This window comes from Falco naumanni, chromosome Z, assembly GCF_017639655.2.
Source record: "Falco naumanni isolate bFalNau1 chromosome Z, bFalNau1.pat, whole genome shotgun sequence".
Lineage (NCBI taxonomy): Eukaryota > Metazoa > Chordata > Aves > Falconiformes > Falconidae > Falco > Falco naumanni.
The window spans coordinates 18,068,842-18,095,765 of NC_054080.1; the positions used below are offsets into that span (position 1 = coordinate 18,068,842).

Consider the following 26,924-nt stretch of genomic DNA (forward strand, 5'->3'; position numbering starts at 1 on the left):
ACTTTATCAGAGCATGATACATTAAGATTATCCTGCAGAAAGAATTTATTGATGGGTTTTTCAAAATCCAAAGCTCTTTAACCTGTACTAAATTTTTTGCTCTAATTGTAACACAATGTTCTGGAAGAAGCTCAATTCCTCTGGAGTCAAATCAGTGAAAACTAAGAAAATCTGCTGTGAGTAACATTTCCCTTTGTAGTAAGCTGCTTTTGAGTAATATTGAGCTGATTACACATTATGCGTACTAACAATTACCTTCATGAATATCTCAACATTTCTCATTTTTCCTTTTGACTGTAGAAATCCGTATTATTGTAGTGTCTGTAAGGTCTACCTGCTTGCCAAGTGATCTGTATTTATTTGGCATTTTGTCAATGTCTATATGAATATTTAATATGCCTGCAGCACACATTTGTAATACAGTTATGAAAGGTGTGATGCCTCCCTAAATGATTGTTTCAAGGTCATGATTGCACAATTTATCCCTTCGTGTAACAGCTTCTTTAAAGCTGCTATCAACTGGACAGTGAAGCTGTCGTTCAGTCAACAACTGCACATTCAGAGCACAAGGAAAACACTGTCTGAGATTCCAGCTCTGAAGCAAGCAGTTTTCAGCTGAAATACCTTATTTTCTCACATGGGTGGGTTTTCTGTTCTTGATCAGGAGAATAAGGATTTATAAATTTGCAAAGATGGCCTTTTTGAGGGCAGTCTTCTTTTCCCTAATAGCACAGTCTGGGTTTTTCTGAACCGCAGGAAAAATCAAGAAGGACTCCTTACTTTATCATTTATGTATGCTTGAGAGTGTTACTTACTGAGGTTTGTAAGAAATGCCAGCTACTTCTGAAAGCACTGTGGAGGAATGTCCTGCTTAAAACTTACACACAATGCCAGTAGACATGGCCTGTTTTTGTTTACCATACAGATATACCATTGGCATATCTATCAGAACCTGTTTTCTATCACTAGTGCATAGCTGTCCTGTAGCTACGAATTCCGATCAGTGTACTATTTCTACTGAACTGATTCTGAAGTATAGCTATTTACTCCAGCTGCTGTCAAAATTAGCTTGCTATCTTTTTGAGACTTAAGTATACTATTCACTACTTGGGTGTTTCAACTGTACAGTGGTCTGCATACCAGGGTATATAGATTTAACTCCTCCTCTGATTTGTTTTTTTCACTATAGAGGTCTGAAGATTCTTTATTTTCTCATTTTTATGGCACCCAGCGCTTGAATAGCAAACTCATTTATAAAGAAAGAGGAAAGAAAAATAAAAGCAAACAAACAGAAAAATGTAGAACACTGGGATATCACCAGACTGAGTACAAATGCTCAATTATTTACCCAGAAGCAACTGTTTATACCAAGAAGCTCTTTATCATGAGTGGAAATCCACTCATTTCTATATGTGGTCAGAAGGACCAGGGCAGTGATCATTCCCCTGTGCCTGGCATTAGTGAGGCCGCTCCTCGAACCCTGTGTTCAGGTCTGGGCCCCTCTCTGCAAGAGGGACGTAGAGGGGCTGCAGCGTGTCCAGAGATGGGCAGCGGGGCTGGGGAAGGGGCTGGGGCACAGGTCTTGTGGGGAGCCGCTGAGGGGGCTGGGGGTGTTCAGTCTGGAGGCTCAGGGGGCACCTTGCTGCTCTCTACAGCTGCCTGACAGGAGGCTGTGGGCGGGTGGGGGTTGGTCTCTTCTCCCAGATAACAAGCGACAGGAGAAGAGCAAACAGCTTTCAAGTTGTGCCAGGAGAGGTTTAGACTGGAGATTAGGAAAACTTTCTTCACTGAAAGTGTGGTGAAGCATTGGAACAGGCTGCCCAGGGAGGTGGTGGAATCACCATCCCTGGGGGTATTTAAAAAACATGTAGAAGAGGTGCTTAGGGATGTGGTTTAGTGATGGGCTTGGCTGTGCTGGGTTAACAGTTGGACCTGATGAACTCAAAGGGCCTTTCCAACCTAAATGATTTTGTGATTCTATGGTTCTACAACTGAGCATAGAAATAGTAGCCAATGTGAGTGACAAAGCAGAATTTGGCACTAGGCTGATTCAATTATAAGAACACACCAAGCCTGGCAAATAAACCCACAAACTTAACCTTTACATAGACAGTTTCCATGGCCCTGCCAGTTAGCATCCTTCTGGTTACTGCTGGAACAAATTGCCTGCACCATTCCGTACTGAAAACAGAGAACTTTCCTGGTAGTATAGCTGTGGCTTTCTAAAGTAGTAGGCCAAGGAAGTAATTTCATGGTTTTGGTTACATGTACTTACTGTTTCAGGTAAAGATGCATGTAAACAAGTGGGCACCATGATTGGCAAAGGATTGAAAAGCAGCATATAAGAATATGGAGCAGAATTGTGATTGCAAACTTCCTGAGAGATTGAGCTTAGCGATCCCATGTGTCTGACAAAGGTCACATCCATGTGCTAAGGCGAGGAAACAGGTCACTTTTGTGACACTCCATAGTGAAAGCAGCAAGGGCACTTGTAAACCTCAAGAACCAACACTGTGAAACATACCTGAATGAAAAAGTAAAGACCTCTTACTTCTTCGGGGTCTTCGCACAGCACCACGCGCAGTAAGACCCAAGAAGCCTTTAACCCCCTCCGTGTCGCAAGCGCTGCGTTTATTGGTATTTACAGTGAGGTTCGCAAAGCGACCTCGGGGAGGAAGAGGCCGGCCGCCCTGCGGGGCACGCCAGCAGTGCGGTGGCTCGGCGGGTTCAGCAAGGGGTGCGCTCGCCGCCAGCTCCGGGACCCTCTGCCCCGCAGCACCGAGTGACACCAGCTGGCCGGTGGTCAGCGCGGCGGCGGCGGCCCGGCCCGGCCCGGCGGGCGGCTCGGGGCGGGGCGGCCCGGCCCAGGGGGAGCTGTCCGTGGTGCTGCCGCCGCCCCGCGCCCCCCCCGCCCCGCCGCCCCACCCCGCGGTACCCCGCCTCCACCCGCCGCTCGCCCCCGGGGCTTGGTCCCCGCCGGGCGGCGGGCGCGGGGCCGCGCCAGCGCCTGGCCCTGGCGAAGGAGAGTTTGCCCGTCCCTTGTGGCCTTTGTCTGGAGGAAGGGTTCAAAGTGCCGGCCTGATGCCTTTTTTTTTTTTTTTTTATTAAACCAACAAAAACAAACAAAGAATAATAACAACAAAAAAAAACAACAACCAGGCGGTTCAGCCGGACACTGGAGACCTCCAAGTGGTGGGTCTCATCTCCGTGCAGGCTCTCTGCGCTGCTGCGCCCACTGCTACGCAGAGTCTGCACCGACTAGAAAAGCTGGGAAGAGCTCGCAGTTCCCCCAGCAGAAGGGGGGAGCAACGCGGCCATCGCCGCCTCCCGCGGGTACCGGGAGAGCGGGTAAGGCAGCGTCAAGTCGAGCGCTCCCGCTGTGACGGGAGAGGGGCCCCGCTTACACCAGGCCGGCGGTCCCGGGGGCGCGGCTCCCCTTAATTCCCGCTTTCCTTAAATACAGCCCTTTTGCCGCTTTTGCGCCTTCCCTTCCCCCGGCCTCACCTCCCCTCGGGGCGGTCAGGCACAGATTAACACGATGAGGCCCTTAAGAGAGCCGGGGGGAGGACAAAATAGTGGAGAGACCGGCCCACCGCCCCACCGCCCGCCCCCCGAGAGCCCGGCTCTTCCGCCCCTCAGAGGGCAGCGCGGCGCGACCCGCCCCGTCGGGGTAAGGCCGGGGGCCGCCCGCGGCCGCTGCGCTCGCCGCGGCGCCGGTGAGTGACAGCGGCGCGCGGGCGGGGCGGGGCTGGCGGGGCCGGTCCGGGGCGGTCCGGGGCGGAGCAGCACCATCCGCGCGGTGAAAACAAGCGACGGCGCCGCGTCCCTGCAGGTGGCGGCGGACCCGGCGGCGGCCCCGCGCAGGGAGCCCGCGTCGCACCGCCCGCGTTGCCCCACCCGCGTCGCCGAGGGCTGCCGGGCGCACGGAGCGGCGGAGTCGGGCACTCCCATGGGCAGGGCGCCCTCCGCGGGCGGGATCTTGGCCAGAGCCGCGTAGCGCGGGGCGGCCGGGCGGCGGGTGCTGCAGCGCTCCGCGGACACCGGCCGCCGGCGGGTGCGAGGCCGGGGCGGGCCGAAACATGGCGCAGCGAAAGGGCCGCACGGAGGCGGACGAGCTGGCCAACGCCGCCGCCCGCGGCGACCTGCAGCGCCTGAAGGAGCTGCTGGACGGCGCGGCGAACCCCAACGCCGTCAACTCCTACGGCCGGACGGCCATCCAGGTAGGGAGGCCGGGGAGGGGGGCGGTGCCGGGACGGCGGCAGCGGGCCCTTCGTGCCCGAGGAGCGGCGGCGGCAGCCCCGAGGCAGCCTCCTGGGGCCGGCCGCCCCCCGACGGCTGCGCTCGGCTGCTGTCGAAGCGGCGCAGCGCCGCGGCTCCTCTCGCTTTGCTCGAAAGGCGAAAGTCTGTGACGGCCGCAACAGAGGTTTTAGTCTTAACAACCCTTAACTTTATCTTAACCAACTGAGATTGGATGACTCAAAACCGAGAACTTTAATGCTCATCTCGCAATAAACGTGCAATAAAGAGTAACGAGGCACCTTTTCTGAAAGAATTACTCTTTCGTCATACCTCATCTTCTGCTTTATACGTCTATTAGCGATTTTGCTCTCCCATGGAGAAAAGCATATTCACTGACTCTCACGATACATTGTGATCGCTGACCCTTAAGGCCAGAAGCATCTGGTCGCGATAGCCTTGCCCAGGAGACCCTGCAGGTAAGCAGCTAGGAGTCCATCTGGGAGGGCTCAGTCTGCCCACGTTTCACAGTCGCATGAACGCCTGGATAGATGCCGTGCCCGGAGAAGCAGTAGATACCACATTTATAAAGCTAAATTAATTTCTGAGATAGCTCTAGCCAGCTTCTTGAGATTTCAAAATAAAATGAAACGGGAATAACCCGAGAAGCTATGTTTGGGGTTTAGGGCCGGTGTTCGCGAAACTCTCTCTTACAAAATGACGGTGCAGCATTTCACTCGAAACACATCTGATGCCGACCTCCGACGTGGTTTTTTTCTGCACCTTTACGCAGCAGGGATTTAGCCCGGGCGCTGTAGCACTGCCGGGTGCGCTGGGAGCAACGGAGCTTCGGGGTACGGGGACCCCGAGAAGAAGGGGCTCCCGGGCGTTTTAGTGCAGCGCTGGGCAGGGACGTAGAGGCTGAAGGTGCGTTTCGAGTCCCTCCGGAGGGCGAGGGAAGCGCGGACGTCCCGTTGCGGGGCGGGAGCGTTCCTTACACACGCTTTTCGCCTTTCTAAGGACCTTCTTGGAAAAGCGTCCCGGGTGAGAGAGCGGCGCGGCGGCAGCCCCCGGGAGCTGCTCCACCAGCACGGTTACGCGGCGGCCGTTGCAAAGCGGGTCGGGACTTGCTCGAGCGGTTCCTGCGGGGGTGCGCCAGAAGAAGGGCGAGCCCCTTCCCCCGGCCCCTCTGCCCCGCGCCTGCTGCCGGTTCCTGTCGCGGAGCGGGCCCCCGGTGCGGGCCCGCACGCCCCGGCCCCGACGGGGCTCCAGCGGCGCTCTGTCCCACTTGCCCCGCTGTGTCCCGCGGCGCGGAGGAGGAGGGATTCCTCCGGTGCGCGGCGTTCCTGCGAGGTCCGTGCTCTCCGCAGCTCGCGGCGCCTCCGGAGCCGATCTCTAGGCCTCGCCTGCGGATTTTCCGTTCCTTTCCGTAGCGATCCCCATACCTGCGGGGCTGAACAAGACAGCCCGAGCGGGTCGGGCGGGCGCTAACGCTGTGTCTCCCCGCAGGTGATGATGCTGGGCAGCCCGCGGGTGGCCGAGCTGCTGCTGCAGCGCGGAGCCGACCCCAACCGCCCCGACCCGAGCACCGGCTGCTTCCCCGTGCACGACGCGGCCAGCGCCGGCTTCCTGGAGACGCTGGAGGCACTGCACCGCGCCGGGGCGCGGCTCGACCTGCCCGACGGCTTCGGCCGCCTCCCGCTCGACGTGGCGGCGGGGGGCCCGCACGGACCGGTGGGACGCTACCTGCGACACCCGCCGCCCCTCGTCTAGCCTCCTCCCGTAATTTATTGCCCGCGCCCACCTCGGGAGACAGGAAGTAGAACAGCACTCACGGGCTTCTAAAATCCGCGGGTGGCGTTTCGCTGCTCGGATGCACGAAGGACCAGCGCGATATGTATCGGTTTGCACGCTATAGTTAGCACGTGCCTGCATGTTTTCCTGCACTTGACACCCTCCACGCCCAGCTTTTTGACATGGTAGTCCAAACACTGTGAAGAGAAATTAATATGAAGGAAAGCCCCTGCACAGAGACGGCACAATAAACCTTTCGTGTTTTGACAGGACCGCATCTGCGCTGTCTCTTTACCCTCCTCCCCGGGGCTCCCCACTCGCGCTTCCCAGCCGTCCGTCTGCAGGGGGCGAGAGAGGCTCCGGGCTCTCCCGGGCCCGAGCCGACCGCTCCCGGTTGGTTTCAGCCTCAAGCTGCGTCGGACTCAAGGGGCGCTGAAGCCAACCTCTGCCTCTCCCTTGCAAAACCGGCCGGGACAGCGGGGAGTTGAGCCTTCCCGGGCGCGATTGCGGCTTTGGCACATACCTGCTTAAAACCGCGTAAGATGCTGTGCATGTCTCTGCATGGGCCCGTGGCGCATCCGTGGCTCTTCTCACGAAGGTCGTAAACATGGGACATAGAAGGAGAAAATAAAGAGCGATTGGCGTCTCCGCAAGCCCAATACCGCCCTCGCTTGAAGTAATAAGTGTTTTACCAACTTGCAGGTGACCTCCTCCGAGTTGCTGTGAATTTAACAGTATTTTGAAGAAACCATGACGGTTGCACAATGAAGGCGGTGTGGAACTGAAAATTTAAAATCGTATATCCGAGCTCGGTCCCAGGGTTTCCCAAGCTGCTCGAAGGTGGCGTTTGGTGAAGAAAAAAACGAGCCGTTGTAACAGCGAGTGGTTGTAACGGCTGTGCTGCTGAAGGACGAAGGGGGGGCGGGGAACAGATCAATTATGTGGGGCTGCCTGCCCCACACCCACCCTCGGACCCCACGCGGGTCTGTGCTCACACGTCCTGCGCGACAAGGACACAGAAGGGGAAGCAAGGTGGGACAACGGGAGAGCTCTGGGCTCGTTCCCCAGCACAAATCCCGAGCACTTTGGAGGCTATCTGTGGAGAATTGAAGGGGAAAAAAGATTTCTCTTCGGTTTGCGTTCCTACCGAGTGTCCAAACCCTAGATATTTCATATATAAACATTAAAAATAATATATGTACTTTTATATAACGTATTAGAATATGCTATTTATTACATAATTTCACATAATGCATGCTTTAAAATTACTTTGTATACGTTGGTACACTATAGATATAGAGTTATACCATTTAAGTGTGTAATACATCTATGTAATACCTATATAAAAATATACATAAATATGAGTATATATTTAAAACCCGTTGTGGTTATGTATCAAGCATATGTATTTGATTATTAATTATTTTAATCTGTAATATGGTTGTGCTTAATTATAACTACTATTTATGCATATAAACTCTGTGCAAAAATTCACATTATATTCGTGCTTGTTTATTATAAACCCGCCTAGAATATGTATTTTATACCTATCTTTTAATAGAAAATATATTACATTACAATATGCGATGATAACACCTTATGAAAATGTACTATATTCTCTCTTAGTACATGGCATAGCCGCAGGCAAGCCAAGGACAACACTGGGGATGCAGCAGTCAAGTGTCTGCATGCTGTGCCTGAGGGAGCTGAGGTGGAACTGAAATGAGACTGAACTGAGGGAACTGAGATGGAACTGAAATCGTGCAAGGCTAGAGCTTGGCAAGGCAAGGCTGCAGAAAAGTAAGGGTCTAATAAACTGTTCTTCTTCCATTATCAGTTAGACCAGTATTCCTATTTTGAAAGGTCGTTTTCCTCAAGAGTCAAAATTGATTTAAAATTTTAAATATTCACATTATAGTTTATGAAACAACAACTATAATGATTATTATTATAATAAAAAAACCCAATATAATAATAATAGTAGGAAGAATAATAATAATAATAATAATAATAATAATAATAATAATAATAATAATAATAATAATAATAATAATAATAATAATAATAATAATAATAATAATGCATACATTTGACTGGGAAATAACGTACTTTCCTAGGCTGACTGCACTAAACGAGCAGAATATGCCTTCAAAATGCAGCAGGGCTAAATGCCTAATTGCTATCAATCTGCCTCATGCTGCAGTTCTGGAGCCCCTTGCCCGTGCCAGGCCCACAGTGGAGGCTACTCACCTCGTGGGAGGATGGGGGTCCCCGATGTAATCCTGCTCGACCATGGGAGCTTCCACAGGCACCTTTTCTTCTGACAGCAGCGTCGGCTCCAGGGCTTCGATTTCTCCCTGAAAAGCAGCATAGTAATTGTTAACAACAAACAGCAGCAATATGCATGTCGGGAAAGCCCTAAAAGCATTATGTTTAACGTGGCGGTTAACTGGCACTTTTTATTTCTAATACCGCAATTGTGCTTGAGTGTATCTGAGCGACAGACAGACAGACACACCCCTCTGCAGCAGGGTTTGTGCCCTGTACACGATGAGATGCTCCCCGGGCCCGGCTCGGCCATGCATTCAGCGTTGGCGGGTATTTGGTTTCTATTGCCAAAACTGTCAATTCATCCTCCCACCACCGCACCTGCATCATGCAGCCAGGCAGGCGTTCATTATTTCTCTCAATTTTGCCTTGCCTGTTGTCGAGAAGTAGCCACGGGAGGGGGGGGTGGGAACCAAAAAAAAAAGAAAAAAAAGCAAGGATCTCGAAGAGCTGCTTTCGTTTCTAAATGGCTGTTTTCACTCACACATTTCCCAGGCTTGAAATCGGACTCGGTCCAAGAGAAACCATTTCAGGCTCTTCTTTATTAGCATTGTTGTTAGGGTTACTCCCTGCACAGGCATGAGAAGGAAACTTGTATTGACATCGGTGTTATTACTGTTTGTCCAGCCGAGAGTAGGAGGTGTTTGTTATGGGGGGAGTGTTGCACACGCGTATATCCACCAGCCCTCCCAGGGACGCCGCGATGCCTCCCTCCCTCCCGGAGCCTTCCCTGCCGGCTCCCTGCAGTCCCTGCGCCCCCCCAGCTCCGCGCCGAGCCACGTCCAGCCGTGCCGTGCCGAGCCGTGCCGGACCCCACCGCACCCGAGGAGGACGAAGATGCACCCGCAGGACCGGCACCTTCCCTGCCCGTCACCCCCCACCGTGCCTCGCACGGAGGTACGCCGCGCCCGGGACGGGGGATGAGCAGGCAGAGGGGCTCCCGGGGAGGGGGGGCGGGGACGGGGCGGGTAGCGGATCCCCCTCAACCCCGCCGCCCAGAGGTCCTCTGCCGGGCGGCAGGCCTCGCTCAGCACCGGCCGTCGAGGGGCTCAGCACCCTTCGGCGGTCCCCACGGCAGCGGACGGGGAGGGGAACGCCGGCAGGTTGATCGGGGCTTCTGAGCGCTCCTCCGCTGTTTACCGTTCCCGCCCCCCTCCCCCCGCCACGGCCCAAAATCTCACCCTTCAAACCGAAAACAAAAGGATCCGTCACCGCGGAGCACGGCCAGGGAGAGGGTCGGGGGAAAGGAAATAGTTAATTACCCGTTTCGGTTACCGGCGGGGGGAGACGAGATCCGCTTTTTTTTTTTTTTTTTTTTTTCCTCGCTCCGCTACGCAACGGCCCCGCGTCGCGTTCAAATGACCATGTGACAAGGAAATAGCTGCTCGCCCGGGCCAATACTGGCCTGCACTTTTAAAGCGGCAGGGATCCGCTAGCCGCCCCCCGGGGCACCGACACGACCCCCGGGGGGACGGGCGGGGGTCGCGATGCGTCGGGCCACCTCAGCCCCCGCCCCACCGAGGGGCTCCCGAAGGGAGTGGGGTCCAAACCCAAACAACCAACAAGAGAAAAACCCCAGCATAACACACTTTCTGCAAACGGAGCGGGAGGCCGTGTGTTTGGAGGGGACAGACGGGACGGGACGGGGGGGGCGGGGAGGGGGGAAGGAGGAGGGCAAGGACATGTCGTCAAGGCTTTATTTGAAAGCAGGGGAGCGCCCTGCGATTGGCCGTCCTCCACGCCCGTTTGGTGGTGGTGCTCCCCGGGGAGAGTCAGTGGGAGGGGAGAGGAGCCGGCAGCCTCCCCCGTCCCCATCCCCCGCTGCCGGTCCTCCTTCGCCTGCTTTCAAGGCGGGAACCATCATCATGGGAGGCGTTTAAGGGGGGGCGGGGGGGGGGGGGGGGGGGGAAGGGAGGTAAAGCGAAATGGGGAGTCGAAATTAGTCAAACGGAAAAGAAAGAAAAAAAAAAAAAAGAAGAAAAAAAAATCCTCTCCAATGAATGGAGGGTGAGAGGGCCGATTCACCGGTGGGGCCCCGGCGGGGAGGTATTTCTTGTGCGACAGGCCGGGGGCTCCCCCGCACCCATGACCCCCCGGATAAGGTGCACTGTCCGCTTTCGGCGCGCCCGCAGCCTGCGCCGGGCCCGGGCCCTGGGATGGCGCATCCTCCGCGGTGTCGTCGGGGCGCTGAGGCGGCGCTGGCCGCCGCGCCTCGCTCTGCTGCTGGTCCTGCGGAGGAGGCGCCGCGGGAGCCCCCGGCCCAGGTAGGGGCCCCGGGTAGCGGGGCTGCTTGGGGAGGAGGCGGGGGGGGGGGGCTGTCGCTGTCGTCGCGGGGGCCCGACGGTGCGGTGGGAACGGGAGGCGGTAGCCGCCGCCCCCGGGCGAACGGGGTGCCCGCTCCCCACGGCAGCCCGGCCCCGGTCGCGCAACACCACGGAGCCCCCGCCGCGCCACATGCTCATATTGCATCGGGAACACGTGAGTGTTGCACAGGCGTGGGGGTTATTATTTTTTAGTCTTTTTTTTTTTTCTCTTTTTTTTTTTTTTCTTGTTGGTAAGCGCTGTAGAAAACGACCTGTTCTTGAAAAGTTACTGTAACTTATTTCTGCCTTTTTCTTTCTCCCCCTTGAGAAGTTTTTCTTTTCGTTTTTCCTATGGCTAACTTAGAAAAAACAAACCCACCACCCCTTACCAACATTTGCAGATGGTTTTCTGCAAGAGAGAACTTGCTCTGAAGAGAGAAAATGGCCACTGTTTCCCGAGCCTGTATTACTTTCCATTGCTGTAAATGACGGTGAAATACAGTGGCCTGCTTTGCCTTCCCTTGCTGTTATATAAATATGTGCAATAAGGGTCAGAGCGGCCGAGCAGCGTCAGAAAGAGTAATTAAAACACACACGTATATAAAGGGCATTGAGACACCCAAGGTGTTTTTAGAGACTTTTTCCTGATTTCAGACTGCAAAACCGGATTGTTGTGAATCTGCACACCACAACTTAGGCCTCGATCATTACACAAAATTAGACACATTATGAAAAATAAAGCGAATATTAATTTTGGTGAGTGTTTGAGGATTGTTCTGCAAAATCCTTGTAGGAGGTCAGTAGAGGAGTCCACAACCTTCTTTAATCCAGAGCACAGACTGGAGAATAGCAGGGGCAGACGGACAGTAGAAATATTTGCCTTAGAAAATATCTACAAAAATAGTGATTATATGTTATATATATATATGTGTGTGTGTGTGTGTGTGTGTATATATATATATTAAAAAAAAAAAAAAACAACCAACCAACCCAACAATTAAAACCTTCAAGCTATAGGACTCGAATTGTGGAGATAAAGCAGTTCACAGTTTGCCTGCTCCAGTCCCTGGTTAGATCCCTTTAGCACTTTTTGAACATCAGGTGTAGGGAGATATACATACACACTCTGTGTGTGTGTGTGTATATATATATATATAAAAAAAAAGTCAGAAACAACATTTAGTTTTCCTTGTTACTTTCAAATCCTTCCTTTCTTGCATTTTTAGTAGGCCTAATTTCTTCATCTTACACTAAAAGGGGGGGGGGGGGGGGCGGGAAGAAACTATAAACCCTGGTTGACCTGAAATGCACAAATCTGGATTATAAAACATTAAACATAAATATGAAGGTGTCAGTTATCTCGATTTAAAATTTGCTGCAGCAAGGGCAAAATCTTCTTATGCATCAGGCAGTGTGGCAACTTTTTTTTTCCTTCTATTTCCACACTTGCTGTAAATACTGCTGCTCCCCTGTGCCCTGAACTTTTCACTGGGGAGATTGAGTTCTTGAAAAGTGCCAGTTAGGTCTAAAATAGTGACTGAAATGTGCTGAAAAGCTGATTCTGAAGAGGCTGGGGAGGGGTAAAAGAAGTGTGTGTTTAATCTAAAAAAACCGTGCTCCTTCCATAGTAGGATGTAACAATATTACAGTCACAAAAGTAATGCATAAATATTTTGGCATCTCAGAGACAGAGAACACCAAACCCACAGTATTTCAGGACACAGTCTGCCGGAAGAGGAGGGGGGCTTCATATTTGGATGAGGTGGAAATCTATTTCAGGGAAAAAAAAAAAAAAGTTTGAAAATAAAGGGAAAACAGCTGCTTTTAAAATTTCTTTTTTTCCTTGCCCTTGTTTGTTACTTAGAGAGATGGGTCCTATTCTCAAGCTTTGTTCAAAATTAAATTACTTAAATAGGTGGATGGAACAAAGAAAATTTTAATACTCCTCGAGCAGTCTTAGAGAGAGAGAGAGAGTGTCTTTTATTAAAACAGTGTCCACGAAGCTGCTTCTGAACCTCCGGCGACTGACACTCAAAACCTGGCTGATAGAAGCAATTCTACATCGCATTGGCCATACCGTGACCTTTTTCTCTTGCAACATCTAAACCTTTTTATTTCTTAGGCGTATGGGAGAGATTTTATTTGTTTTGCCTTGTGTGTGTGTTTATTTGTCATTTGTCTTTGCTTTGCTATTTGTTTTTTAAGGAAGGGAATATTTTGCCTGATGAATGCTTAATTACTTTTTGTACTGTTAGGTGATTACCCAGAGCCGTTACATCGTTTTACTTTCCAATGGCTCCATAGCACAAAATGGAAAACTGAAGTAATATGCGTCTAAAATTTCCTGGAGGGTTTCTACAAAAATTGTACAAATATCTAGAAATATTTTCACAGCTATGTAGGGCAGCATATTGCATTCAGAAATGTGCTTTGTGCAAATTTACATCACACAGCTTGGAAAACAGAAACCAAAGTATTTATTTTTTAGTATTGCAGATTTTTGGGTCGTTGTGGGGTTTTTGTTTGTTTGTTGGGGTGTAGTGTTTTTTGGCCATTTTTATGTTCAAAAGAAACCTCTATGGCACAAATTCTAAAGGTCTAAAATTAAAGTGCTAGATTTTCCTGCTCTTACCCAATATGTGTGATAACGATAATTATCTTTGCAAATACACTGACATTTTAAGCTGAAGAGTAGAAGCATCCTCTTCAACGATTTCTATTCATCATTTTTGCTTCAGTTGTGGCATAACTCCGAACAACTGTTCCCCCTCCCAGCCCACCCCCCACCCCCCACCCCCCGTTGTAAATCAGGTTACTTTCATGCAGCCTCTCCATTGCATCTTCCACTCCTGCCCCTCCTGTGTTTTTGGGGGCTTTGGGGTTTTTTTTGCAATTTTACAAACAAGGACATCCCAGTATTATGTTTTCTATAGTTTGCCTCTTTGTAGTATTTAATTAACCCCTAAACTTATTACTGAAATACCTGCTAGATGATAAAATAACTCACATAAATGTTTTGAAAACACTTTAATGTTTACAAATTTTTTTCTTCGAAAGGGTAGCACGTGCTAAGCCTTAAACAGGGCATAAGATGGCTGCTTTTGGTAACTGAAAATGACCTTTTCTGTCCTGTATGCTATTATCAAAACATCTTCAAAACAATTTGCAGCGTTGCTGTACTGTAATATTAAAATAGATGTTTTCAGTGTCAAAACCCTGTATTGTTGAACAATGACTTTAAAAAATACTAGAAGCAGAAATGTAGAATCGGAAGACTGCTTGATGTGGACAGTCTTCTCCACTTCCCCCCCCCCCCCCCCCCCCCCCCCCCCCCCCCCCCCCCCCAATATCTTTGCAGTAAGGTTTGTTGGAGAGGGAAGATGGTTTCTGCTCCCTTCCCCCAAGATGCAAGTCCAGTACAAGGGTCGTTTTCAAAACGCATTAGCACAGGTTTGGTTGTTATTTCCCTGACTTCAGAAATGAGTGTGTGATATTATGTTTTGACGAATTTGAGGTCGTTTGTTGGTACCAAAATTGTGCAAAATAGGATGTGCATTTGTGAGGGTAAAATTCATATGACTTCAATAATGTAACTTAAAATTGTGTCTTTTTAATGGTTCAGTGGCTTGACAAGTAATTTGGAGGACCAGTAATCATTAGCACAGGACCATATTTGTTGTTTTACACCATGGTGCTATTTTGTGGCTTTTAATAGATTTTAGCAGGAATGGAGATACAGACAGGCCCTCTGACTCCTCTAGTAACATCTTAATTTACAAATATGTTGACGTGTGAGTGTATAATATTTTTTTATACATATATAAAAGTTACTTATACAAAAAGACTTGTATGCATATATTTATATACACACATATGTGAGATGCATAAAATCCACTATCATTACTATTTCACTGAAAGCAAGATTAGCCAGAGATAATATGCAACCCTGCCGCGCCTCACTAGTGATCTGCAATTTTAGGACACCTGACACACGTAATCCCAGGGAGGTTTTCTCCTTGGATCTATCCCTACATGGCTATCACTAATGGCAGAGAGGGCATGAAGGACTGCAGGGCACTTTACCTGTTGGGTGGGAGATCCTTTCCTTTTAATTCCTCCGCTTTGTGGACTTTTAAAAATCCACTTTAAAATTTTGCTTGTTGATTTTTTTAAAAAATATTAATTTTTTTAATAGCCCTCCAGCCCTGGGGTCCACTCTGCACCATGCACTGCAGCAAAACCAGGGTGCGTGGGAGCCCGCTGCACGTCCCTGCCGAGCGGGTGCCTTACCGCGCCCAAGCCCACTTCAAATACCGCACCCTGCCCTTGCAAAGCAGAAACTTGGCGGGGGAGGCTCAAAAAGCCCCCATATGAGGAATTTTCAGTGATTTTCTGTCTTATCTACGCAAGGATAATTTTGTGTTTAATTTCTCCGTGTCCAAGGATGCCTCTGCCTTTCCGCCGTCCGTACCTGTAGACATAAAATCGCCGGTTTCGCCTTTCAGGGCATTTGCCCTCTCAAGAGCCTACGCTGGGCTTTTCGTGTGCTCGAGCGGCTCAGGGGAGGATAACGTCGAAGGGAACAAAGGTGCATCTGCACGGCAGATACTGCTTCTGTGGCAATCGCACGGGTTTGCTGTAATTAAAAACAGGAGATTAGGCAACTGACGGGGTAGGGGGTGGGAGGCGCGTCAGGACACACACACACATAGCCTAAAAAAGTCCTTAATCTGTTTTGCTATATTTGCTCACTTCATCCGACCTCGGCGGTGGCTCTGAAACGCCCCGCTCTCCGCATCGCCCTGTGGGAGCGCAGGAGCCTTTAACCCCCCTCCTTCGTCTCGCCCCTTGCTCAGGTCTTCCCGTAGCTTCGAGGTGGCGGACTAAAACCTTTAAGCCGCGGGTCGCGGGTGCTGTGGCAGCTCCGCAGGCGCTGGGGCCGATTCCCCGCTCCCCTCGACGGGGGGGGGTTGGCTGGGGGACAGGGTGAGTATCATAGGCGTCGCCGGGGCCCGCCGCGGGGAGCAGCTTTGTCCAGGAGGGATGAGTGAGAGTGCGGGAAGCAAGAGGAGGGGTCAGGTGCGTTGTTTTTGGGAACCTTCACAGAGATAAGAGTGGGCTCTGCCCAGCCTCTGGCTGCCGGGCTGGAGCCGTACCTTGTCCCGGCTGGGTCTCGTCGCGGCCGTCTTGCCCGCGACAGGCTCCCGCAGGGCCGGGCGAAGCGGTCCCCGCGGCAGGCTGCCATGCGGTGGATCGCAGACTTCCTGCGGGCACGGCGCTCTTCCTCATCCGGGCCGCCTGCTCCCGGCCGGCGGCGGGACGGGGGAACGGACCCCAGACCCACCGCTCGGAGGAGCTCGGGGTAGGGCAAGGAGACCCTCCGGAGGGACAAGCCAAATCCATCCCTCTCACAAGAGTCCCTCCCTGCCCCGGGAAGGCTCTGGTGTGCCGTCCCCCGCCGCACGCCCCATGCAAAATAACGGCGGGGCGCGTCCCACCTGCCCGGGCCGGGGCAGCTGTGGCCAGCCCCGGGGCCCCGGGGAAGCGGTTTGCCGGCTGGGCTGCGCCCCCCTCCCCGTCCTTCGCACCCCGCACCGATGTGGGGAGGGGCTGGGAGCGCACGCCGCAGCCCCCGTCCCCTTCCTCCTCCCGTACCAACGGCGCCCCCGGGGGGTGGCAGCCCCCGCGGGAGCTCTCGGGGCGGTGTGAGGCCGCGCTGCCCCGCGGGGTGCCGAGCTACCAGCTTGGCTGTCAGCACCCCGCGATCCTACCCCACCCCTCCCCGCCAACTCCGTGCCCCCCAGGGAGGGAGCGCGGGTTTTCCCGCAGCCGCCAGGACCACGGCCCCCTCCTCGCGTGGAGCCGGGGCGGGGGGATGCTGCAGTGCCCTGCCCCGCCGGGCGTGCGAGCAGCGAGGGTACGCAGGGCCGGGCCGGGGGACGGTCTGCTCCGGGGGGGAGGCGCGGGGGGGCGGCCTCTGTCGTCGGGGAGGAGCAGCTGCCGAGCCGCGGCAGTCGAGGTCCTGGCCGGGGGAGACGGAAAGGCAGTGGGCGACCCTGTGTCGGGGCGATGGAGGCGTCCCCCCGGGGCGGCGGCTGTGCTGGCGACCGGCTGTGCAGCGCTGCTGCCCGCGGGGACCGCGAGGAGGTGCGGAAGCTCCTGGACGCGGGCGCGGATCCCAACGGGACCAACTGCTTTGGGAGGACCTCGCTCCAGGTACGGAGCAGAGGGGTTGGGGGGGGGGATTATGAGGCGAGGGGGAGGGTGTGTGTGGAGTGTGACGGCTTGGGGGATCTGTCCTTTGCCACGCTGGCGGGGGAGAAGGGAGGCATTTCGGGTTTTGAATTGATTTTTATTGTTATTATCGGAACCGAGCTCCAGCCGCAGCTGCCTGAATGCAGGAGGGTATTTTCTGAACCCCCGATCTCCTGCAAACATTCTAAGATAGGGTTGGGGGGTGGGGGGGTGCACCGGTGTCAGCAAACGAATTATGCGAAAGGGTACTCAAAAGGAGAAGTAGGACTGCAAAATCCTCTTCCAGATGGGTTCAGGGAGCTGATTGCGCTTCGATCGACTTTTCTTGTTTGTTTGTTTGCTTTAAATATAGCCTTAATGGGTCTTTCCCCCAAGGAAATAGAAACGGGGTCCCTTACTACTATATTCGTGTGACAGAATAGCACAGAAGACGGTGTAGAAATTGTCACTGAGCAAAAATTGTAACTTGAAACTAGGTATATATTAGTAGTTGTCACTGTCATGAGTGGTATTTTTAATATTAATTATTCATCAATAGTGGTAGTATTCATTGATAGTATTACAAGTACAGTGTGCAGTGGAGTTGTTTTGAGACATGTTGAGAGCTAGAAGTGTGTTATATTAATTGGCATACTTAAGCTGGAAGAGTTAGGTTCTCATCGAACGATTAATGTACTGTGATTTAAACTGGAGTTGTGCATTTCATGAAAAGGGTTTTCTCGAGCTGCCATTTGAATGTAATGATTCACCAGCTGAACAGCCATTTTGGCACTTGCACTTTATATAGAAAAGGAATTATTTTTCTGAAGTAAGTTACTGAGAAAGGCACTGAGAAAATTATTCGTTTTATTTCTGTCGCAGGTTCAAATTCCAGATGAAAAGGCTCTCCAAATTGTAGTAAATTTTCTCTTTCCACCCCTTACTTCTGGCTGAGACTAAGTTCTGTTTCCTTTACCAACACTTTGCAAAATGGCTGCCACTCTGACATGCGGACTTGCTTTATCTTTCTGAAAGACTTAACCTCTACAGGAATTGATAAATTATGAAGTTTATAAGCATTTTCGCACTTCTATTATAAATAAAACCAAATATTTGTAGTCCATAAACAGATTCTCTCGAGAAAGAAAATAATGAGAAAACAAGTTTTCTCAAGGCATTTTCTACAGTCTTAAGGCTCAATTCATGGAGGTTAAAATTCCACTGAAAATCACCAGGAGAACGGGGAAAGTAAAAACCGAAGCGTCAGTTTCTTCTATTTGCTTGCGTGCTGTTTTCACTTTTTTGTTTTTCTTTAGTCGTGCATAAGTACACCTTGGCAGAAGTTCCTGCTTTTGTTTCAGCTGCGGAGTGGCAGGGAAGTTTTGTGCATTACCCATGGGCGCTCAACAGCTTTCCTTGCTCCTGTGAGAAGAAGCACAGGTTTAGCCAGAGCTGAGAGAGAGCAAAACGGTTCGATCCAGAACTCAAGAGCAGGGAAATCCTCACCTGGCACCGAAAAGAGCCACTGCCAGGGCTGTTACACCTGGCCGTCCGGCCCCGCCGTGCTCCCTGCGCTGCTGCTGTGCTGTTCATTGAAAAATCATAGCCTGTCCGCTCCTCAGCGCTGTTACAGAACGCGTAGTGCGTGTACACATAGTGTGTATACACACCCACCCACTCTCTTTATAGTATAACAAATGATACATATAAATGGCGTATATGTCTGTCGTGTATGTATGTGTGTACACACAACACAAGTACCATACATTCCATGTTATATATAAATGGTGTAAAATGTGGAACAGAACATACACGTATGTAGTACTTATTCTGGAAATCACAGCCATCTTAGCTAATTAATTTATCATAGAACCATAGACTATCTCACGTTGGAAGGGACCCATACAGATCACCGAGTACAGCCGTGTGCCCGTACGCAGGTTACAGCTGCAAACAGCTGACGTGGGAAAACCATGCCCCAAAGACACCCCGGCCGGCAACCTCCCAGCCGCCAGCCGCCGCCGCCCCGCAGCTCTCCGCAGCCGCCGCGCTAACGCTGTGTCTCCCCGCAGGTGATGATGCTGGGCAGCCCGCGGGTGGCCGAGCTGCTGCTGCAGCGCGGAGCCGACCCCAACCGCCCCGACCCGAGCACCGGCTGCTTCCCGGTGCACGACGCGGCCAGCGCCGGCTTCCTGGAGACGCTGGAGGCACTGCACCGCGCCGGGGCGCGGCTCGACCTGCCCGACGGCTTCGGCCGCCTCCCGCTCGACGTGGCGGCGGGGGGCCCGCACGGACCGGTGGGACGCTACCTGCGACACCCGCCGCCCCTCCACGCTGCCGCACCGGGAGACGGGCCGGCCGCGGAGGGGGCTGTGCACTGGCACGCCCGCGGCAGTCGCCCCTGCTGGCCACCGTCGCCGCCAAGCCGCGCCGCCCCTCCTGAAGCCCCGGTGGCAGCCATCCCCCGCCAAGACCTCCTCCCCCCGTGCCGTGCGCGCATCTCCGCGGAAGGTACCGGGCAGGTCCTCCCCGCCGTCGAGGCACCCAGCGAGCGCTGACGGCTGACGATGCTCCAGGCAGCCCAGCTGCTGGGGAGGGTCTGCTTCTGCCCCTCTGCCCCAGAGCTTCTCCCTCACCCCCGGGGCACTCCGTGTCCTGCTTCTGCCAGGCTATGCATGCTGATGAAATCTTTAAGGAAAAGCGGAAGGGACCAAAAGAGGGCCGCAGGGAGACCTCCTGGTTCTCCCCTCCGCAGGTTCACCGGCGGGCAGGGAAGAAGCGGCAAACTGCTCTCCGGTGCCCCACGGGGCAATGGGGGGAAGGGGGAAGGGAATTTCGTCGTTTCTTCCCTCCATTGTTAATTTGATGCGGTTTAGAGAAGTGAGAACGCTTTGCATTTTCGTGATACCTTTAGATTCCTTTATATAGCTCTTCAAAATAGTGAACACCTTAGCCAACCCGTTTACAAAATCAATTAATCTTCAAATCCGCCCCTTCACCATCCCGCTCGACTCAGAGAGTCTTGAAATATTTAACACTGTTCGAGATTATAGTTTGGGAACAGCTATACGTATTATGTATAGATGTATTCATTCATGAAAGTTATCCATGTGAGAAACCAATTGGTGATCCTTTAGTTACCGCGCAGATTTAACATTTGGACATATCTTGTTGATTCAGAAGATCTGGGCAATGAGCTCCGTATTTTTAAGACGGCTTTCCTTGTCTCCAAACCAGACAATCACAGAGCTTGGATCTGGATTTCTTCACCGGCATTGGCTCTGTTTTTCCCACGCGATTTCCATGGTCTACCCAATGTTGGTACCACTTACGTGTGATTAAATACCTGTTATTATTCAACAGCAAAAAAGGAAAGAGGTTGGCTTAAAAAAAAATTATCTTTGTGTTTAACTATTAAATGCCCTGTACGCAGCAATACTCGGTGTTGGACGGTGCTATTCATTTCGACTTTGTCTGTCGCTTACATCTTTTGTGTCTGTGCATAAATACACATTTATACATACACACGCTAAGTGTGTACACAATAAGTACACATACACACAACACGTTCGCGCAGGTCGAATGCACAGGGCTTATACGCAGGTGTGTGTTATTTACGAACATACACACTCGAGTTAAAAGCACCCATGGAACACGCTAATTTCCTTATTTAAAAGAACGCTTACAGAGCAATAGGAAATGCACTTGCTAACTTCGCGTGGCTCTACGATCTCTTTAAAAGCAGGTTTTTTCTTTTCCTGCTAAAAAACCAAAGGCAATTATACGCTGTAGAGGCACGCGGCGCATGCTGTGCCTGGAGGCTGTCACTTGCCGATTCCCGCAGGTAGGATGGCGGTTTGGTTGCCCGTGACTAGGAGCCTGCACTGTGCTCACCGGCACGGGGCCAGAAGTGCTCCCATGCACCGTCATTTCGCCTCCAGCTTACCGAGGAACGGCTTTCTGCCGCTCATTTCTTTAAAATAGAAGGGCAGGGGTGGTAAGGAAAAAAGTCACCCTTCTCTCACCAAAAAAAAAAAAACCCAAACCAACCAACGAAAAAAAAGTGACTTCCTAGATCTTTGGGGACCAAATCGATGGCAAGCCCGGCCCGGAGGGCGGGCCGGCAGGAGAGGGATCAGCAAATCGGTCTGGGTCGGGGGCAGGGTAGGGTGGGAAGAAGGTGGTTTTTTTTTTCTCTCCCGTCCCCGCGGCTTGCGTGCAGGAGGGAGCTCAGCTGAGCCTTGCGATGCTTGGGCCGGAGGGCAGGTGGCGGTCCTAGCGGCCGGCGGACCCCGGCCGGAGCGGCGGGGCGCGGAGCATCCCTGCATCTTCTGGGCTCCCCGCGACGCCCCAGCCCCCGCTGCCCGCCGCCCTGCCCGCCGGCTGTCCGCCGAAGGCGCCCCCTTCCCTGCGGGAAGGAGGGCCGGAGCCCCGGGAAGTCCGTTCGGAAACATGGCAGGTGGAGCAGCGTTCACGCCAGGATGCCTGCGAGCTTTCCACGCAGCCTCTCCCCACCCGGGAAAGCCGTGCGGAAAGAGCCTGACCTTCCTAGGGCTTTGGCCTCGGAGGTGCCGTAGCCCCAGATTTCCTGGGGATGTCGTCTGACGAGGATAAAGAGTTTTTGGGACAGAGATACACGCAGTGATTTCGGCGGTGGTGTGAGTGTGGTGAGAAGTGCCTGAACGGACAAGGCGTTCACCAGCCTGCACAACTTTCAGCACTGGCACCATGAACAGGGAGGAAAGGAAGAGTTTGCACTGCTTAGCAAAGTATAGAAAAAGGTTTTCCCCCCTTTGTCCAGCCCAACCTCTGTGAAAAAATATTCACAGCTTTTTTTGTCTCTCTAAAAAGTCTTAAAAAAGATAGGTTCACCACACTGAGGTAGCAGCTTTATGCTGCTTTCCCTTCTTTCATAAATGTTCACTCTTAGACAAGGAGCCAGCAGCCCTATCTGTTAGAAAGCATTCTTCAATTGCATGTGAACGCCAGATCTAAATAATTTGACTAAGATATTTTCTGTTGTGGTCTCCTCTTTCAGGCTTTTTATATTTAATAAAAATACCTTCACGGTAATGGCACTTAGAAAAACAAATTTTTTTCTATTACACATTCTGGAAATTTACTCTTTGAGGACAGGACTTCCAAGCTTTACAAGAGGCGTAACCCACTTCAAATTCACCTAAGTTTATTGTGTCTGTCAGTTCATAGGCTTTAGATATCTCGTTCACAGCTTTTGAAACCTCCACAGAAGTGCAAAACAAAAGGCATTTCAGGAAAGAAAGTGATCACCTGACCTTGCCTGGGCCAAAGGTGTGGCAATACATTAACCTCTCTGCCTACTTACATGGAAAATAAGCCTCAAATACTGTGAGTCTCAGGAGGAAAGTGGAAGTGCTCAGAGCCTTCACAGGAGAAACTGAGGAATTTGATGGTGGGACAGGTAAGCCACAGGACCAGGTGCTGGGGAGAGGACCTCTGAAGACATGCATATTTTACAAGAGCTCTGGTGAGGCAACCACTCCCAGCAGTAGAGATGAGGGATGATATACCTAGTGGTTCTAGATATTTATTTTTAATCAAGTCTCAGTCAGTCCTAGTCTGACACTCATTGAAGTAATTAACCATTTTTACTTCTTTTGTTCTCCTCCACCCCCCACCCCCTCCCCAACTTACAGGAAAAAGAGGTAGGAATACTTTAAGATGCTATATGAGCAAAAGTTAAGACAGAACACTCTTTATCTCTGTGGAACAAAGAGCAGAGAACAAATTCTTCCACATTTCTCTCTCTTTGTTACCATGTACTCATAAGTACCTGCACTCTTTTCATAGAAACACTTGCTAAGAAAGTGTTTCTGTGCTGGAGAAAGCCTAGGAAGAGGAAGTGAAATGTGAGGTGGTCCTTACAAGCTGAAAACCAAGAATCTTGTAACTAGAGGCTTCAGGCTGCCTCACAGAAATATACACAGCTGTTTGCTGCTAGACCCAGCATTGTCCTTGGTAAGTGAATGTAAGCTCAGGACTGAGGGTGGGCTGTGAGAAGCCCTGTTTGTATGTACTGCTTTATCCAGGGGCTGTGCAACCAGGGAAAGAGTTCCCACAAAGGACCACAGGGGCAAGACGTTCAGAGTTCAGCTCACACCATCAGTAGAGGTTATGATATTGGAAAGATCCTACTTTCTAACACTAAAGGTAGCTCATGCTGCCATTGCTGTAGTCACTTCTCAGGACACAGCATCCTACACTTGATTTCTGCACAGAGACATTGCTCCTTGGGGAGGTGAGGGAACATATGAATTTGATCTCCCAGGTGGGGAAAGTCGCAGGACAAGCACTTTTTTCTCTACATGGCTTTGGTGGTTGACAGCATGGACTGGGTAAAAAGGTCAGAAAACAGGCATGTTGAGAGTAGGAAGAATGGGGCAGAGGCACAGAGTGGCCAGAACATGGGGAAAAGAGGCAGGTCCAGCTCAGGGAAGAGGTGCCAGGAAAAAGATCAGACAAATATGGCAGAGTTTGCCTAAGCCTGAAAGGATGCACAATGGACATCTACCTCTACCCCACTGCATGCCAACATGGATCAACGGTTTTGTTGGGCTTCTAAAACAAAGCTCATCCCTGCAGACATCCAGTGCACATGGCTGATGAGCAATGGCACTTACAGTCATACAGTGGGCCTTGTTTGGTGGAAATCATGGGAGGGCATTCCTTGCTTCCAGAGATCAAGCATTTAAACACTGCTAGCTTTATGTGGTTTTTTACATCTGTTTTCACCTTAGGCTCTGAGCAGCCTAAGGACCAGAGAAGGAACTAAGAGTCAAGCCAAGGTACTAATAACACCATGAAGTGGAGAATTTGTCTCGACTATAGATCAGGTCCAAGGACAGAGCTGCTTCCACTGTCCTTCTCACATGCACTTTAAGAGGAAAGCCACTCCTACCATTGCTTTCCTCTTACTGGCTTATCTTGCTCGTTTATCTTCAGGCAGATGCAAAAGAATGATTATCGATGTTGGACCATACTATGAAAACAAATAAAATGTATTTCAGAACCTTTTTACACAGTGGATAAAAACCCATACAAAAGTTGCTTCCTATAAAGGGCTAATTAATAAAACACCGATTCTAAGGTCAAATTAGAAGATTTCCATGAGATCAAATGTCTTCCTCCTTGAGTTAAAGGAACCATACTGTAGGAGACCAAACAAGGAAACTAACCAAAAGACTTCACGTGTTCTGCAAGATACTTTTCACTTACTACAGGCATTAATTATTCTTGGTTCCATAAGTTGCTAAATCTGGGGATCGAACACTGTGCCCAAACTTTGGTTGTTTTTTTTTTCTTTTGTTTCCTCTTTTCAAGATGTACATAGAAACCACTGCTTTTTAAAAATCATGTTGTTTCCTTAAGCAATGCTATTCAACACTGTGGACATCACAGTGTTCTACAGATTTGCATTATCCATTGCTTTTCTACAGCTGTATAGGAGCACACAATTTACAATATATGACTGTACTTCATTTACATTCAGTCTCCTTCTCCGGTTTTCAGTAAATGTTCGTGCAATTCTGTTCACTGGTAGCAAGACAAACTATTTTACCACATGTCAAGCTAAATAATTTTATGCTAAATAGTATGTAGGAGAAACCTGATTCCATGAGGAATGCCTGCCATAAGGCAGGAGACATTTGAAAATACTGAGAGGTGCATGCATCCAAAAAGAATATACTGCAAACAGACTAGTCCAGCAAGCTCGTTCACAAAAATTGCATGCAGAAGTTACTCTTGTGTTTCATGTCAGTCAATTACAATTTCTAGAAAATCCTGGTCTAGCTAGCCATGAAAAAAAAAGACGATGGTGATTAAAAAAAATGGAGAAACTTCTGGCTTCTACTCAGATTTATTCCACATAAATTTCAAACATTCTGTTTTCTGGTGTTGCTCCTGAGATCCTAGGCATTTACCTGGCTCTGCCCTGAATAGAAGACTGAGTCAGAAGAGTCATAGTGTCATTCATGCCTGCCTAAAGTTTCTGGAAGCAGGTTGTGTATTCAGTGGTAATCACAAGAGCAATGTTATTCCTTATTGCTTGGTTTCATGAGAATAAAATTGAAAATCAATAGAAAATACAGATACAGAGTCAAGTGTGGGCTTTCTTACCTACATAGAATCTTTTTACTCTCTTTCAGTAAAAACACCAAACTAGTGTTATTTTCTCCCATTCAATTTAACAAAGAGCAAGAGGTCCAGATGGCCACTTGTATGCTAGGAATCAGTCAAGTGAACAATGACTTTATTGTTCATTTACAAGAATTAGCAGAAAACAGACAAACCAAAGTCTGATTTTTTTCACCCTAAAGGTTTTCACATAGAAACAGGATCAGTTCAAGACTGTTAAGTCAGTTCAAGACTGCTGGAAATGAAATTGCTTTTCTTTTGGAGTGCAGTTCCAGGGGAGCTAGCAGACTTCATATTTCACAGATGCTGTAAGGAAAAGCCCTTTTCTTTCACCACTTGGCCATGCAGCTCCATTGTGCTGATGCACACATTGCATACTTTCATGACCTGCTTTAACTTGCTAATAGAGTGGAGGCTATTCCATTTTTGGGAAAGGACTAAATTTTTTGGTAGTTTGTTCTGTGAACTGATGAAACCTAAAAAGGGTTTGATGTGCATTGGAGCCAGAACAAAAATAAGCATCAGGGAGGGAAAGGAGAGGTGGGGGACAGCAGCCCCATCAGTACGCAAGATGCACTGTAGGGAGCTGAAAAGTCCCACCAATACCTGTGAACAATTCTACATGGGAATATTTGTGATCTCCTGAATTCATGCAGCAGGGCCTCCTCTATGACACCTTGACAGAAAACAGGAATTTATGACAGAAAACGTATTTCCAGTTATGCCTAGTCATGCATGGCCTTGCATTGCAAATTGCCTGAGCCAATTCATAGCAAGGGTGGTGGAGAACTTGACAATTACCTACATTGCAGACTTTGGCAAAAGAGTGATGGATTAAGTGTTAATTTCAATTCTCTTGCACTGTCCTGCTTCAGTCAGTATTGCAATGATAGCGGGGAGAGGAGGAAGTCATTAAAACAGTTAAGCCAGAATTTATGTCTTAGAGGGTTGATCCCACCCAGTGCTGATGACCTCCTGAATTAATTTCCCCCCTTACTGATATTCAGCTGGTTTTGATAAAGAAAACACTCTCACACTGGGTACAGTTCTGGGAACCCCAACCGCTCTTAGGTCTGTTTTGAATACTAGTATGAAAGCTAAACTCTGATGTCACATGCCACCTGTGCTGATGCTGAGCGATGCTTTGGTGTTGTTAATGTGAAACAGCAGGAAGTGTTATCTAAGTGAAAATAACATATGAGTGGGCAATCTCACAGTAGCGAAACAGATCAATGTTAGGCTGTGCAGAATGATTTAGAGGAAACAGAAAAGGGAAGAAAAGGGTAAACCAAATGGCCTGCCTCATGGTCTAGTTTGTGCCATATTTGAACCCACAATATTGCATTGGTATCAGTAAATTATACTGTTAACACACACACTGGAGGATGCTCCAAGCAAAATAAATGGAGATCTCCTCCAAGAAAAAAGGACTTTAAAAGCCATGGATAGCCAGGGTAAACAAAATACAACATCCAAACAACCAGTGAGAAGCAAAGTAGGACACAATAACAACTCCACAGTCACAGACAGCAAACACCTGTAACAGAAGTAAGTGTGGGGTGCTGGCTTGGAATATAGACAAGGGCTGTCTGGGTCTGATTGCTACCACATCCATATCCAGAAGTTTCTTCACTCAAAGGAAATCTGTTGCCTGTGACACATGCACCAAGATGAAGCAGAACTTCTAATGAATGCCACTGGTGGTACAGTCGGACAAAAGATCCTGCAAGTGGGTGTATGTCTTCCTCTTGCATTTGTTATTTGCATGTTGAACTTACTCTGCAGTGACACTTCTGCTTGTGGTCTGTGTGGGTCTGGACATTTCGTGTAGTTCCAAGCTCTAGCATTTCCTTT

At 50.3% G+C, this 26,924-nt stretch overlaps 2 protein-coding genes across 4 annotated transcripts; both read left to right on the plus strand.

Moving 5' to 3' along the window:
* Positions 1 to 3,843: 3,843 nt before the first annotated feature.
* Positions 3,844 to 6,302, plus strand: CDKN2B (cyclin dependent kinase inhibitor 2B). The gene is made up of 2 exons (XM_040580716.1): positions 3,844 to 4,220; positions 5,746 to 6,302. The coding sequence occupies exons 1-2, from the start codon at positions 4,080 to 4,082 to the stop codon at positions 6,007 to 6,009; spliced, it is 405 nt and encodes a 134-aa protein (XP_040436650.1). The 5' UTR covers positions 3,844 to 4,079; the 3' UTR covers positions 6,010 to 6,302.
* Positions 6,303 to 9,054: 2,752 nt separating this feature from the next.
* Positions 9,055 to 20,331, plus strand: LOC121081570 (cyclin-dependent kinase 4 inhibitor B-like). 3 transcript variants are annotated; one of them, XM_040580714.1, is made up of 2 exons: positions 9,055 to 9,255; positions 18,968 to 20,331. In XM_040580714.1, the coding sequence occupies exons 1-2, from the start codon at positions 9,196 to 9,198 to the stop codon at positions 19,451 to 19,453; spliced, it is 546 nt and encodes a 181-aa protein (XP_040436648.1). In that variant the 5' UTR covers positions 9,055 to 9,195; the 3' UTR covers positions 19,454 to 20,331. The 3 variants fall into 3 exon arrangements, with proteins under 3 accessions (XP_040436648.1, XP_040436647.1, XP_040436649.1); XM_040580713.1 differs by lacking the exon at positions 9,055 to 9,255 and adding an exon at positions 10,275 to 10,622; XM_040580715.1 differs by lacking the exon at positions 9,055 to 9,255 and adding an exon at positions 16,728 to 16,877.
* Positions 20,332 to 26,924: the final 6,593 nt, after the last annotated feature.

Coding starts and splice junctions, on each gene's coding strand:
- CDKN2B (XM_040580716.1), top strand. CDS start 4,080: ATGGCGCAGCGAAAGGGCCGCACGGAGGCGGACGAGCTGGCCAACGCC. Junction 4,221..5,745: donor ACGGCCGGACGGCCATCCAG/GTAGGGAGGCCG, acceptor GTCTCCCCGCAG/GTGATGATGCTGGGCAGCCC.
- LOC121081570 (XM_040580713.1), top strand. CDS start 10,359: ATGGAGGGTGAGAGGGCCGATTCACCGGTGGGGCCCCGGCGGGGAGGT. Junction 10,623..18,967: donor CGCGGGAGCCCCCGGCCCAG/GTAGGGGCCCCG, acceptor GTCTCCCCGCAG/GTGATGATGCTGGGCAGCCC.